The sequence below is a fragment of the Meriones unguiculatus genome, chromosome 20 (genome assembly GCF_030254825.1).
Source record: "Meriones unguiculatus strain TT.TT164.6M chromosome 20, Bangor_MerUng_6.1, whole genome shotgun sequence".
Classification (NCBI taxonomy): Eukaryota; Metazoa; Chordata; class Mammalia; order Rodentia; family Muridae; genus Meriones; species Meriones unguiculatus.
Window position 1 is genome coordinate 61271045 of NC_083367.1, and position 15665 is coordinate 61286709.

At 41.8% G+C, this 15665-nt stretch overlaps 1 protein-coding gene across 4 annotated transcripts in view; it reads left to right on the forward strand.

Moving 5' to 3' along the window:
- The window catches only part of Prkn (parkin RBR E3 ubiquitin protein ligase), a 1198654-nt gene that overhangs the window by 473413 nt on the left and 709576 nt on the right, over positions 1 to 15665 (forward strand). For all 4 annotated transcript variants that reach the window (XR_009587862.1, XM_060373144.1, XM_060373145.1 and 1 more), the window contains one exon: positions 4222 to 4340. Coding sequence is in view for 3 of the 4 variants with exons in the window: in XM_060373144.1 (XP_060229127.1) it covers positions 4222 to 4340 (119 nt within the window). In the remaining variant the exon portion in view is untranslated. The remainder of the gene's footprint in view (positions 1 to 4221; positions 4341 to 15665) is intronic.

Here is a 15665-nt window from a genome sequence, read left to right on the forward strand (position 1 = left end):
TGCACATGACTCACTGTGTTCCCCTAGAGGTATCTGCATATGCAGCCTGGAGGAAGTTAACTGTGAAGGGGCGCCATCTATATACTTGGGGAAAAGCCATCACTACACTGGGTGAAGTCTTCTCAGTTCATCTGCTTTGGGTACCCCATGCTCTCTAAGTAAGCCAAGAAAGTCTTTGCATCCCCAGGGTAAATTTTTTTGAATTACATTTTGGGTTGTTTTGGAGACCTTATATGGTGAGGATAGATGTTTAAGACTCTCCAGGAACAGAATCTTAAAACAGGAAGAAAGAGCGTGCCCATTACTCTATATTACTCTATATTCTAAGAACACTTTAGAATTCTTAAGGGTAGACATAGGCAGTTTAGTTTACTGTAGGTTGACCTCTACACATTCCTAAGTTTTTTTTACATTGATTCCTAAGTTTTTCCAAAAATGTCCTTCCTGAGAAATGGAGTTTCACAAGATGCATTAAAAAAGAAAGCATCCGCAGCCAGGTCAAGTTCAGAATGTGCTCTCTGTTTCATCTGGCCTCATGTGGACCCACAGAATTCTGAGGTGTCACACCCAGGAGCTTGACCAACTACGAGAAACCCCCAACATTCTACCTTAACAGCTTTCAAAGTTCTGCAGTGTTGTGTAAATCGTGGTGAACATTCACTTATCAGTCTATGGTTAGAGATACTAAAATAGCCAAATTATTTTAAAACTTCTGTGGCTTTGAGTTTTAAAAGCCCTTCCTGTCAGAATGCTGAAGGATTTAAAGATGGAGATGCTGACTGCCTGCAACTTAATTATGTAAGGTACAGTCAGAGGTATGTATGTGAGGAATGTATCTCTATCTATGGTACAGATACATGAAGGATACCCACCCAAATGCCCATTTGGTAAACTACAACAAAGGGATCTAATTTATATGCCGTTTAAATTTTCTGTAGGCCTCAGCTTATTATGTAAAAAGAGGGATGTGTTGTAAGCATAAGCCACTTCAATTACTTTGGCTAATGAAGAAGAGACCTAGAGATTAGGAGAGCAAAAGATATTTAAGGTCCCAAATGAGGTGGAGATGGGAGATGAACCCTAGTGACTAGAGGTGCCAGGTCCCTGCTGAAGGCTTTTGAGGCCTTTCTCAGAGTCACCCTGCTGTTGTCTCCGGAGTAATGACTCTGTAACAGAGTTCCAGCTGCAGGCTCATCAGTCAAGCCAATGGGGACACTGACGAAGTTGTCAGGTTTGTTCTCGTCCCTGCCCAGCATAGTCCAGGCCACAGGAGGACACGAAGAAGCCTGCCCAATGTAAAGTGTGTCACACTGCCAGAAAGGTAGGGAAGCCACTCCAAAAGGGGCTCTCATGATGCACCTGAAACCCCAGCTGCTTGGCTAAATGAAGGCAACAAGCTTGAAATGTCCTCCGGTCTGGACTGCCTGCCCTTGATCTCCCTTAGACTGGCTATTAACCGGCCGGGTCTGGGTAGCAAGGTGTAATGAATTGCATGTCATCCCACTGGGCTTCTGGGGCACTGGCGCGGCATGCAGTATTTTGTGACTGGCCTCTCAAGGACTTAGTGAAGGCTGAGCAGGCAGAGGTGGAAGGTGCCTCCTGATGCAGTATCAGCTGAGATAATGCCTGACACTGCTGTCGCTATGCTGGAATTAGGAGGCTCCAGTTCCCCAAATTTCTTTTAATATTGAGTAATTGGCAATTTCCTGTACCCACAGTGCACCTGACTGATGCCCTGACTCCCTTTTGGAAAGATTTTGCTTTTCTTTCACCCATCCTTCCTCTATTTTTTATTGTTTAAGCTTCACAGGCGGTTATGAAAATTGTAGGACTCAATGTTTTTCCCATTGTTGATAAGTTTTAACAAAGAAGAAATAAGGTTCTTAACACAGGCTAGAGCTGTCACTGTTCCTGTGATCTTTTCTCAGACAATCATTTATTATGTTACAAACATTACTGTAACATTGACTCAGGGCTCTGTGTTTTAATTATGACCTACATATATTTCATGTAATAATTATATTGTTATATTAAAAGAACAATATTCATAACTTGGATATCTTGCCCACAAAGGCACTAAAGCTACAGAGAGGTGTCAAAATGCATACTTAGCATCAATAAAAACATGTATTTATAGTTTGTCTGTCCTTTCACACTGGCAGCTAAGAATTCATTGCTGAGGAGCAGCCATTATAAAATATACTGCAAATGCATCAGAATGCTCCTTATTTTATTGTACAAAGTTCCATCAGCTACAGAGTTAGCAAAGCTGAGTAAATAAATGGCAGGGTCTTCTGCTGTTTGCTCATTGTCTCTGTACTGTTTTTAGTCAACTGCATGCATCTCACTGACCAACACTTTTCATTCATGATCATAAGAAATGCTTATTCTTTCTAGATGCTTCTTACAATATGATTTAAAAATATGAACACATGTTTACATCACGGCAATTTTCTTTCCCACCCCCAGCAGCAACTAGATAATGATCTAAAAATATTAAGTTGGGAAAATTAAAATTTAGAAGGTTCTTATTGTATCCTAAGAGCTTCTTGTCAGTTCTTTTCAGACACAAAGGTATCAGATTTACATAAAATGTTTCCCTTGTCTAAGGAGTGGCACTTTGAGCATGTTGACACTTGAGAGAGATGATTTGATTGTATTCATCTTTTAAATTATTTTTATTTTTATTAATTACAGTTTATTCACTTTGTATTCCCCCTGTACCTCCCTCCCTTCTTCCTTCCCAATCCCACACTCCCTCTTCCCCACCCGTGTCCCTCTCCCAGTCCACTGATAAGGGAGGCCCTCTTCCCCTTCCCTCTGATCCTAGCCTATAAGGTCTCATCAGGAGTGGCTGAATTGTCTTCTTCTGTGGCCTGGTAAGGCTGCTCCCCCCTCAGGGGGAGGTGAGCAGAGAGCAGGCCAATCAGTTCTTCTCAGAGACGGTCCCTGTCCCCATTACTATGGAGGCCACTTGGATACTGAACTGCCATAGGCTACCTCTGTGCAGGGGTTCCAGGCCATCTCTATGAGTGGTCTTTGGCTGGAGTATCAGTTTCAGAAAAGACCCCTGTGCCCAGAATTTTAGGCTATGTCACTGTCCTTGTGGAGCTCCTGTCCTCTCCAGGTCCTACTATCTCCACTTCTTTCATAAGATTCCCTGCAGTCTGCCCAAAGTTTGGCTATGAGTCTCAACACCTGCCTAGATACCCTGCAGGGTAGAAACTTTCAGAGGCCCTCTGTGGTAGGCTCCTGTCCTGTTCCCTGTTTTCTCCCTCCTCCGATGTCCATCCCCTTTGCCTTTCTGAGTGGGGATTGAGCATCTTAGCCAGAGTCCTCCTTCCTGATTAGCTTCCTTAGGCATCCAGATTTTAGTATGTTTATCCTATATTATATGTCTAATATCTACTTATGAGTGAGTATATACCCTGTGTGTCTTTCTGTTTCTGGGATATCTCACTCAGGATGATCTTTTCCAGTTCCCACCATTTACCTGCAAATTTCATGATTTCCTTGTTTTTTTATCGCTGAGTAATGTGATTAATTTTTTTTAATGCTCGCTGTTTTCACTTAAGAATACTCTGTTTGAATGGCAATTGTCTAGCTAGAGAGACTGTTAACAAAATGCAAAGCTTGCACTTCTGCACAGGCTGCAGGATCTGTTAAGCTCCACAGGGTTCAGGACTCTTATTTTATATGTTAGGGTTTTTGGCAAGTGTTTCCTAGAAACCCAGCGACTGTGGTCTGATCACTCATATCATGAGGGAAAGGCTGGCTTGGCTGTGCAGATGTGATTCTGAGAGGAAAAGATCTTGAGTCTTCACTGCTGTGTACAGAAGCATGAAATAGGATTCAGGGGCAGCAGCCTCTGCATTTTCCAGAGTCTCAGAGTTTCCTGTCCTCGTCTGTCTTCAGCAGAGAGGATGGCATTTAATTTCCCAGGGCTGCAAATACTCTGGCCTAGCTCTTGGCGACAGACTGTTTACTTTGATGAGTAAGACACAGGGCTGTTGGCAAGAAAAAGACACTTAGACCCTTTTCAACATAAAACTAAGTTTTCTAAATGGTTATCTCCTCCTTGAAACGTTCATTCTCCTAATTTCACAAAATCCTCCTGCAGAGTTAGTTATGCAGCTTGCCTCTAACGGGCTTTTACAGAGGGTGTCTTGGCTCAGTCTGGACCAGCACTAACTGGGTACTTTCTCTGCTTTCTCCCAACAGTTAAACCCACCTACAACAGCTTTTATGTCTACTGCAAAGGGCCCTGCCACAGGATCCAGCCAGGAAAGCTCCGTGTTCAGTGTGGCACCTGCAAACAAGCAACCCTCACCTTGGCCCAGGTAAGGAAGCAGGAGAGAGTCCTCATAGGGACTGCTCTCTGCCAGATTAATAAACGTGATTCTGTGGAGCCAGGGCTGGCTGTGAATGCTGATGACATCCAAATTTCATGTCAAATGTAGCCTTCCCACTGGGTTTCTCTCTGCTCTGTAAGTTTAGCTGGTCACAGCTATGCCCACCCCTACAACACACACACACACACACACACACACACACACACACACACACACACACTGTCTGTCTTTTTTTTTATCAGTTCAGACCTGCAGAAAAGCTGGGTTGAACCTATTTGCAGAAGTAGTGGGCTCACACTGTGCTGGAAGAGACTATGGAAGAACATCTTTGAGAACTGGAAATGTGCCACATTAGGACTCAGATAGTGGCATCATGGCTACACATGACAGAACACACTAGAGGGCTCATGTATGAACAGTGCACTGAGGTTGATCAATCAGGCTACAGTTTCCTGCTACTAATAGTAAAATCAGGGCAGAAAGCTGTAGAGCCTTGGCCCCAATGCATGCTCTCCCATGGTCTTCTGCTTGACACCCTACAGCCCAGCCTACAGGTGTTCTCATGACTTCAAATCATAAAAAGATTAATACCACTGTGTGGCCATGATCATTCCACTGTTCATAAATAAAGTTTGGTGGGACCCAGGCTACCTCCTCCGTACCTGACATCTGTGGCTGTGTCCACAGACACAGGTAGGATGACCTGTAGAGCCTGAAGTACGTATTGGGAGAAAATGCTTGCCAGGCCTCGCTATAAAACACAAGGGCGACTGCTGAATAGGTTTCATGGTACCTCAGTGGCAGACTACGGGAGGTGGAGGAAGGCCTGAGTGTGTGAAGTCCTGCATGAACGTGTGCTGATGACATGAGCTGGCCATGTCAAGGATTGCAGCCTCAGCCCAACAGGAAATAGCAAATATCTCCCACCCATGGGATAAGGCTCAGAGGAATAGTCAACCTCTCTCTGGTCCATGTACAGATGTTGATAGTTTGTACAGAACATGTCTATCACTGATTTTTTTCCCCTAGACATTTCTGTTCTGAAGACTGTTCCCCTACAGAGACAGCTCCTACTGATTAAGTAAACCTGTTTCCCTGATTCAGCCTTGCACCACAGCCACACCTTCTTGTTTATCTGTATGTAATTACCTCCATGTCAGCTGCTCGATTGTATATATTTAACATACCGAGCGTCTGAACTCCTGCAGTTTCTCCATCAGAGAGCTCAGTCTACCTGATCTCATCTTGTCTGTGTGCCCGTGGGTCTCTGTGTTTTCTCTCTTTATTCCCTTACTACCGGAGTCAGGTCTGTCCCTGGAGCTGTGCTGGATGTGGCAGCAGCAGATTGTGATGCAGATGTGACACTGGGCAGTAGCATTTGGGATGTCTGGTCATCACGGCTGCGCAAGCACAGGCATAAAAGCACCAAGATCGAGACCCCAGTGATAGGGTCCATTCTGAGTTCAAGGTGCAGGCGATGAGGAGACAGGGCAAGTCCCGATCAATAAGAATATGGAGGATTTGTTCAAGACCTTGAAAAATAGCCAATAAAGGAGGAAGCATGGACTTATTGCCTCAGATTGGGATTCAGTTTCTCGTGGGATGCAGTATTTTACCTAAGTAATGAAATGCGCTCAAAAGCTGTGTCATTTCATCTGAAGCAATCGCTGCAGACTCTTCCCTAGAGTTCTCACTGAACAGATCTCCTGCCTAGGATCAAGCTGTGTGGGTCCAACAGAAGTGTTTCTTCTACCTGCTCCTCTTTATTTGTACTCATCCCGATGGCTCCCAGCGGTGGAGATGTCCTCCCTTCCTGGCGTGTCTTAATGCAAGCCCAGTAGCAGTTTAAGCCTTCTCATGCATTGCACCATTTATTTCATAGCAACACTCTAGGTTAAATGCTGTTAGTAATCCCATTTTTTGATTTGAGGAAGCTGTGTCTTAAAGGGATCCATGAAAACCAGAGCTTAAGAGCTGGGAGTTTGAACCCAGAGTGTTTTGTATGCATTAATAAGCTGTTAGAATAGTTTGATCTTTTTTTGCCACACAGATATCTATATGCAAAGGAACAAACACACACACACAAAGCACAGACATCAGGCAGGTGATAAAATGTGATGTTAGATCTGAGGTGGCATAGGAGGGCAGATCCATAGAGAGGCCAGCCGGAGAGTTAGCAAGCTATGGGATAAGATTCATTGTGTCTGAATGTTTTTGTTTTTAATCAAGAGAATCATAAATATGTACTTTTATGTGTAATTTGTCATTTGAAAATGTGATCTGTGTGGGCAATTAGATAACATAAATACCCCCCCATATAAACAATAGCAAAACCCTGCAGCTTGTCTCAGCGTGTCCATGGTAGGTACCACATAGTATGTTAGTGCTAGATGTTGACCAGAGCCTGCATGAAATAAGCAGCCAGTAAGAGTCAGACAGGCAGTATGATGTCTGGTTGAAAAACAGCCATGGAGCCAGAATGCCCCCGGAGAAGCCAGAATGCCAGTTCTCTGTATACTACATTTGTCAACTTGGAGACTGCCATTTACTGATATGACATTATGTATCTTTGGTTGTAGGGAGACTGTGTCAGCATAAAGGATTCTTAAAACTGTATTCAAAACACATCTAAAAGTGTCAACCCTTTATCATCATTATTCTGTCATTCAAATATGGACTTACCTACATGTGTACATGTTTATTTGTGAGTTGGTATGAAAACCCAGGCGTTAGCAGATGCTTCCAGGAAAGCAGAAGCTCTCTTTCCCTCATTGGTTCTGAGGCAGCTGGGATTGCAGCTTTGAGTGGCACTCTAAGATGAGGTCCCAGCACTCTGTTCTCCAGGACCATTCTCAGGAATGATGGTGTTGGTCCAGAGCTCTCACTCTGCCCCTTCTCACATGCTGTCTCCAGGACAAAGCAGGTAATGTTGAATGTTGCATCTATTTTTGAACTTTTATTCATACATTGGCTTCAAGATCCATACCCTTTTGGAACCTCTCTGGCATATTTGAATTATCTTAGCCTTATTGATTATGATATGGTTGCAACAGTTTGCTAGTTTCATTATTTGGGTTCTGTATCTGTAATTTTCTCTGATTTCTATAATATGTTTACAAAGCAGTCTGTCTAACAAATAGGCTTCATAAGGTTAAGTGAGACCCCAACATCATACTGCTATCAAGCACTGGAGCAAGGAGTGAAAAGTCTTCTCTGCTTTGTCCACAGCCCTAGCCTTTCCTAGGATAAATTGCTTACTAAGAAAATCCAGCAATCAGTAGTCTTTTATTTAACCACTTTCTACATACTAAAATATCACTTAAACATACATGGAAAATATTTTTAAGGACTTAGGAAAATGGAGACAGCATAATTTAAAGATGGTTCTTCCTCACCCCTATTTCAGATGTAATGTACCTGTTATGAAACAGAGGAAATCGTTTGCTTCAGTTCTGTGACTGAAATGACAGTTCACATAAGCGAAGGCACACAGTCAGTGGGGGACAGTGGAGCTGCTGCTTAGCCTGTGAGCTTCACTCTGGCACTGATGCAGCAGGAGCTGTATTTTACCAAGGGGAATGATTCCTACATAAATAATAGGCAACTATTCGGGTTTTTTCCCCAATTCTTCATAAAAAAAATCATCAGCTTATACAATGTTTTCTGTTTATGACAAGAAGAGAATATGGGATCATATGTAGGTGACTAATTACAAAAAATTGGCATGTGGTTCACATAAGAATATATGCAAAGAGTTTTGTTAAAGGAGAAAAAAGTTGAATCATCTTAGCCACCAGAGTTACTTTTGAGCATACAATTCCTTTCTCCTGTCTAGAGAACTCTTACTGCAAAGAGTTGTGTGCCTGCAGCATGTCTTTGTGGCCATCTCAACTTATTCTGCTGTCATTAGAGACCCATTACTAATTTTGATATCTCCCCAATGCTATGTACACTGGGCATGTAGCAGCAATGAGCCACTTACACATGATAGTTCAGTTTAAACTACACTTCACATTAAATATGCTGTCCCTAATAAACTGGCAAGGAAGATGGACATTAGCCATTTCTCTCCTGAAGGGAAATTGGAGTCTGAGGTTTTGACATGACCTTGCAAGTGAGTTGAGAATCAACTCACACACCAGGTTCTCTACCATTTCCAAATCAAAATATCCTTTTCATTTCACAGTGACCTTGACCAGGGTTTCAACTAGATGGAGGTATCTTTAGAAATGTGAGTACTTGCTGAAAAATAGTGAACACAGCTGATTGAAAAAGCATGGCAGGCATTCAATTTTTCAACTACTTCTTCAAAGATTACCCACTTGGGGCTGAACAGGAATGAGACAGGGGCTGCACAGCAGGGGTTGCTCTGCGTGTCACTATTGTTTCTGATTGTATTTTTGAGCAGTTAAATGGGTAATTTAAAATGACTCATGCCACTGTTCCAAAGATTTCCCTAGGACCTGCTCATGTCAACCAAAGCCTTCCCAGGGACATTGTGACCTTTAACATTTTGCCTGGACTAGTGACTTCAGTTAGAGTAGCTGCTGATAAGAGAGCTCTGTTGTTCTGAGGGATCCTCTAGGCTCCCTGCAGGCTGTGAGTCACTAGTCCTAATGGGCCCCCTTTTCTCTGAGGGTGGAGTACTGGATATACTTTCAGTGTCACTCAGCACTACCCACGTCCTAGGGGACACTGACCCACCTCATTGGAAATAAGCTTCAGATATACAAAAGGTATTTACAGAGTCAAGTCATTGTCTCCACTAATCCTTGGAAGACGGAGCAGATGCAGCTGGGAGCTGAGAGAGTATACATGCGTGCACATGTTGCCTTGGAATATTTGCCCGGGAGCGAAGCCCGCTCAAACCTTAGTTTCTGATTAAAGCTACAAATGGACAATCAGCCCAGTGCCCACTCCGGGATGCCAGCGTTATCCAACACTAGCATCTCTTTGTTTTGCACTCAGTTTGTTAGTCTTAATCAGAAGCCAGGAGATTACGGCAGCCAGGAAGTTTGGATGATATTTCCCCCACAATCACTATAATTACTTTATCTCAAAAAGAACTTTATCTTTGCCACCCTAATGAGATAGTCTGCCTCGGAATAGCATTAAAGCTAAAAGGTTTCGGATGAGAAATGGTGCAATAAATAGAAGAAGATGTAAAGTGCCTGGCATGATGGATTTTGTTTAAAATTGGTTTATAGATTAGGCAAAATTTATGTGAGGAAATTTATTAAGAAATATAGTTTAAATGTATAATCATTCTTAAACTTAATATTTGCTACAGATTAATTGTTGGTCAGGAGTCTCCTTGCCTGGGGAGCTACACATATCTTTGTAATGGGTTACAGTTTTGGGTCATATCTAAGCTTACTTTCTTTCTAGTTTCATCATCAGATGTTATTACCCCATGTGCAATTCCCTTGTCATGTTGGCTGTCAGGCATTTCTGAAGCTCCAGAGTACAACAAAGGCTCTCTACACACTACTGCATACTTCCAGAAGTCTCTCTGGGGCCCGTTGTATGCACCCGAGCGTGAAATGCCTGCATTTCATTTTGCTCAATGCTTGCTAGGAGGCCTACATACAAGATCTCTGTGTGTGAATTCATCTCCTGGTAGCTGCAGCACCTAAGCCAGGGAATACATGCAGCTCAAGTGTCTGCAGAGAAGAGGCTAAGGCAGTGCAGGGCTCACCTCCACCTCTTGGCGCACATTTTTTTTTTTTTTTCCTGCCTGAGCTTTCCTGCTGCTTCAGCAGCTTTCTGCCTCTGGCCTTTTGCTGCTGCTCAGCCTGCTTACTTGCGCTCTCCGTGGTGCTGATAAGCTCTATTTGGCGACATCTTGAGGGAAGACAGAGAAAACCGTATATAGTGGCCCAGGAAATCTGAGGAGCTCAGAGGACACAGCTCATGGCATATATTGTATGTAAAAAAATCAACTAGCTTGTGAATACATTATTACATTAGGTTAAGTGGCTATTTGAAAAAATCAGATTTGGGTGATTCCCAGCACCCCAAAAAACTCAAGCTTCTACAAATGGTCACAGGACACATACATAATGGGTGTGATTGGTTAATGTGCTGGACGTCTTGAGTTTTCAGGACACTTAGGCTTGTTTTAATGACTCTCAGTGGATTGTCCACTGTCTACCTGTGTTTCTCTTGGGAAAGACAAAAGTAAGAAGATCATGAGGGGACAGAGGACACAGGGCAGGGAAGAAGGAAGGATGGGCAAGCAGAAACCTCACCCAACTCTGGAGCATTTGGGGGGCAAAGCTGCAGCCACACCTGACACTCAGACTATGAAAGAGCATAGAGTTACCCTGGCGCCAACTGCTGAACACAGGAGGTTAACTTAACGTTCAAAACCAGACAATCTATGAATAGTTTTTAGTGTAAGCATATCCACCAAATTGAATGTACTATGACTATGCTAATGTGTCTTTTTTTAATTTTAAAAATTCTCTGGAATTCAAGTTGAAGCCAATACCCTCTACTTTGTCCAGGGACAGTATTTCTAGGACAACACTGCCCTCATAGCTGGGATATTTGCGTGTTGATCATGACCCTGAAAGAGGGGAGGGCCTGCAGCTGGCCTTGGAGGAAGGTGCATAGGTGAGTCAGACCAAAATCCAGAGAGACCGATGACAGAGGTAGAGCAGAATATGTATGTGTTGATGGGAGAGAGGTTTAAAATAGCCTAGGACCCTCCCTAGGGCGTGATGCTGACACCTTGATTAGGAAGAATCAGCCCCATCCTTGGAGCCATAGTGATATTTGTAATATAATAAATGAAAGACTGTTTCTGAGAACCCTGGGTTACTATGAGCAAAAGCAACTCATCCTCAGAAAGACAAAAAAAAAAAAAAAAAAAAAAAAAGAAGAGTAGAAAAGTGTGGAAGATGCAGTAAACTAAAAAGAAATTGTCTCTTTTGTTATATCATCAGTAGGAGCATCTAACAGAATTTATAAGAGAAGAAATGTAAAATATACAAATGTCTTTTTAATAAGTAAAATGTCATTTATAAATTAAAATAAATTTAAGAAATTAGTAAAATATTACTAGCTGAGCTACGGGCAATTGTTATAAATTGCCCTTTTCTCCCCTCTGTTGTCTAAATCCTTACACAGACAGCTTTGCCACATGCCTGTATTTCACAACTAAAAATTCTTATGTCTTACTATTATTTGAAGTAATTTCAGTTAATCCAACCCTGCAGAAATGATGTCAACAATTAAGTATTTAATCCAACTAATTCTTTTCATTTAGACTCCAGTGGCAATTGCCATTATGGGTTTTTGTTTGTTCTTGGTTTTGTGTTTATGAGACCTTTCAGACACAAGAACTGGTATTTCCTCCTCCTCCTCCTACTCCTTCTTTTCCTCCTCCTCCTTCTAGGCTTTTGTATAAATTTACTTTCACAACTCTAGGAAAAGGAAAGAGTAAAAGAACACCATCCTTGCAGAAGCAGATGGCCCAGCACAGCTTTTTCATCCCAAAACAAAGACTAAGGGACCTCTGGAGAGGCCAGTGCAGAACTCTAGGCTGCCACTCACAGTTCTTGCTTTGCTATCCAGCTCTGCTCCTGACCCATGTTACTAGCTGAAATTCTCTAAACTGTAAGCATGGAAGGTAAAGAATTAATTCTGAAAAATATAAATACTTGTTTCATATGTGTATGTGTTAAGTTCATTATTGCATTGTTTCTCAACTACATGGCCTTCTATATTATGAATGATCATTTTTGTGACTATGACTTATTGTCCACCAATAAACCAGAGCCTGAACTCGCCATCTTATGTGTGTCTGTCAGTTGCTTTTTTTGAGCAGTTCATTTTTCCCCCTAAGTTTTATATCTGCCAATCAATGTCACAATGAGGGACCTAATATCTATGCTATTTGCTTTTGAGTTAGAAGATATTAAAAGTTATATATAATCTGTCAGCAGTGACATGTAGTTATTAATGTACTTAATTAGAAATTAGTTGGGTTACATAAAAATTTATTTCTTATACAGTAGGATACATTTAAAACACCTATCATGTAAATATTTATTGAACTACCTAGACTGTTTTGACAGATCACAACCTACAGGTATGTCTAAAGTGTAAAGGAACAGACAGGGTTTTCTGAAGAAAAACCTCCAGAGAATGCATTTTAATTGCCATTGCATTTACTTTGTAAAAGCCGTATTGCTTTGCTTGCTGGCTCAAATGCTGTCTGATGGCATTAATAGAACTACAACAGGCATGACCCCATAAGGTCAGTACTGTCCTCCCCAAGTACCAGCTGGACCATTTTGATGTCACTGTCCTTCATGGTCTTTGTGTATTACAGAATCAAGTCTGCATAAGGGGTAGAATAAGGAGAGGAGATGTTCTGGGTAGCAGTGACCAGTGGCAGCCATGTTTGTTATGAGTGTTAGGCAGTAGTGACTGATGGCTACCATGTTTGTGGTGGATACTGTGTGGGAATGACTGGTGGCAGCCATGTTTGTGAATGTATAATTGTTTTAGATCACATTCACAACCTCACCAATTTCATTAGTGAGTAGACATTTTGCTTTCATGTTTGTATTAGCATCTTTTTCTTTTCTTTTTGAGACAGTTTCTCTGAATAGCCTTGTCTTCCTGGACTTGCTTTGTAGAACATGCTGGCCTCAAACTCACAGAGATCTGCCTGCCTCTGCCTCACTGAGTGCTGGGATTAAAGGTGTATGCCAACACACCCAGCTTGTGTTAACATTGTTACTCTGGCAATTTGGCCAGACTTGAAATTGTTTTGGTGTGTGAAATGCTACATTTTTTAATGGTTCATTCTATATACAGTTGTGACTGCCTGATCCTTTACAGAATGAAACTGATATATTATCCATTTAAGCACTTAGAAGCTTTATCAAGAATTGGGGAAATAAAAAACATAGATCTATAGTGCAGTGGGTTAATTTATTTGTTCTTTGTTTAAGAAGTAAATTACTTCAAAACCTCACAGGGGAACATAAACAGAATTTAGCAGTCTTGTCTCAGGCCATAGTAGATTTTTTGTCAATGTTTTATTAAAAAAAAAAAAGAAGCGAAGCATATTGTCCCACACTAATAAACTGAGGGAGACAAGGGAGTCACATTGAAAATGTTATTGTGGAGCCAGGCAGGGCATTCAGCACAGGCCTGAGATCTGTGCACATTATTTTACTGAAGCCTTTGTACTCATGAATGCATTCCTTTTCCGCCTGGGAATATCAAGCTACCTGCATAAATGTATCATTAAAGCCAGATGCGAAATGGAGAGGTTAATTGACTATACTTGGGTCACACAGTGAGAAGAAAACCAAACTGAGAATTAATTCGAGGGAACTGGAACTTAGGTCCTTGTGGAAAGCACCTATATTGGGTTACATGAGTTTTCTTACCAGGGCATGGGGAGAATTGAGACTGCTCTACAGCCTCTTCCTGAAGAGTCAGTTTTATCTGACTACACTTCCAGAGGCAGGATCAAGATTCAGGAGAAGCATGAGAGGTGAAACCTGGGATCTCCTTCAGTGCAGTGAGAAAAGGCTCATGCACTTAGACAAATGAAATTGTGGAAAGGAGGACTGGTCACAGGTTAAGAATTTTCAAGTGAGTAGCCAGCCAAGTTGGTCTGTTTTAATGTGACATACCAATGAAACCAGAGCCTTTGATATTAGCCTGTCAGCAAAGGCCACACACACCTCCTAATATCATTAACATCCTACCAACATTTATTGGTGTGCTTGAACTAAGGGTTCTCCTAAACAGTATCAAATAATTATATTTCTGGCTAGGGTCAGAATCACTCTCGATTTTTGTGCACTATAAATCATCAGTTGGCAGGAAGAATTTCACATTCATCTAGAAAGCCATTCTAATAACTATGCACTGACCTACTGCCTATGAAGTGACCTGCAATTAAAATAGTCAGACTTGGCCAGAATTGAAAACTGGCATCATCAATTTAGAGACAGACAATGTCCCCTGTCCCCATGATAAGCTAAAAATGTGAGTAGTTTTGGTGAAGGTCAGAGAAACCAAGTATCATATAACCTACAAGTTATATGCTGTTGCTGTAAACAGATAAACTGTGCATAAATATACTAAGTTAAAATGTGATACAAGCTCATCAGATAACTAGAGTGTGACCAAAAACCTAAAACAGACCTTATCCCTTGGGTGTCCCTGTATTTATTCACAAGATTCAGTTCCAAAAGTATGGGAATCGCCTGTCTATGTGCCTCATATAGTACACAACACACGGTATGCATGGGTGATGCATGTATTCCTCTAAGAGTTGAAGGCTTGATAGTCCCTGCTTAGCTTATCTTTTTTCAATCAGAAATGGTTTTTAAAATCATCTCTCTAAAGCCCCAGGCCTGATAGAAGAGTGTTCGGTCACATGGGCTTGCTGGCCAGCCTTTTGATAGAATCTCATTTCCACTGCTAAGCTGATGTAGCTCCTCTTCCACCCCTGAGCTTTCCCTGTCCTCCACCGCAACTGTCTCTGTTGCCCCTGAGCTTTCAAGGACATCTTGGGCAGAATGGAACATGGTCTTGGCGTAGCTCTTCCACATTTTTTTATGGTTAGCATCCATATGTCTTATGCACTTTGGGACACAGGCTGAACCCAGCATGTTCGTTGTAATCAGGTAACACACCTCTCAGAGTTTCCAGGACCTGACCCACACCAGCCCTGAGCTCATGGATCATGCCCAATGTGCCCTATAACAGCTGTATCATGCTCTCTCAGTCATTCTAACATGATTTCCCCATTTGATTTAAAACACAGTGGGTGTCCTGTTGTGCGATGTAGATACTCAGAGCAGAACCCCCCTCCAGGACTCCTCACGCCTTTTCTCTAAGCCATCTCTGGTAAGGCAACCTGTATGCAAACTGGTTGGTTAGATTTTTAGAACTTACACCATGTTCCTGGCAGGCTGTGTAAGGGAATTCTCAGAACATTTTGCTAGTTTTTATGTGATATTAAAACTGCTCTAAAAATTCAAATCTATTCCAAATTGTATACCATTTTCTGGACTTGTGATTTGCATATAGAACTCAGACTTCTTTTGGCTGTTAGTACCTATTGCATTTAGTGTTTCAGTTGAAATTTGAAATGGTGTGTTATGTTATTTAAGCTAAGTGTGTAGAACCTTTAAGAGTTAAAATATATTTTTAATTTCAACATCTTTATTGATACTCTAATGATGTGAATTTGAAAAGATGGGCACCACAGTGGCCATTCTATTATCGGAGAAACCTCTATGATGTTCTCAGACAGAGTAAGGGCTCCTAAAG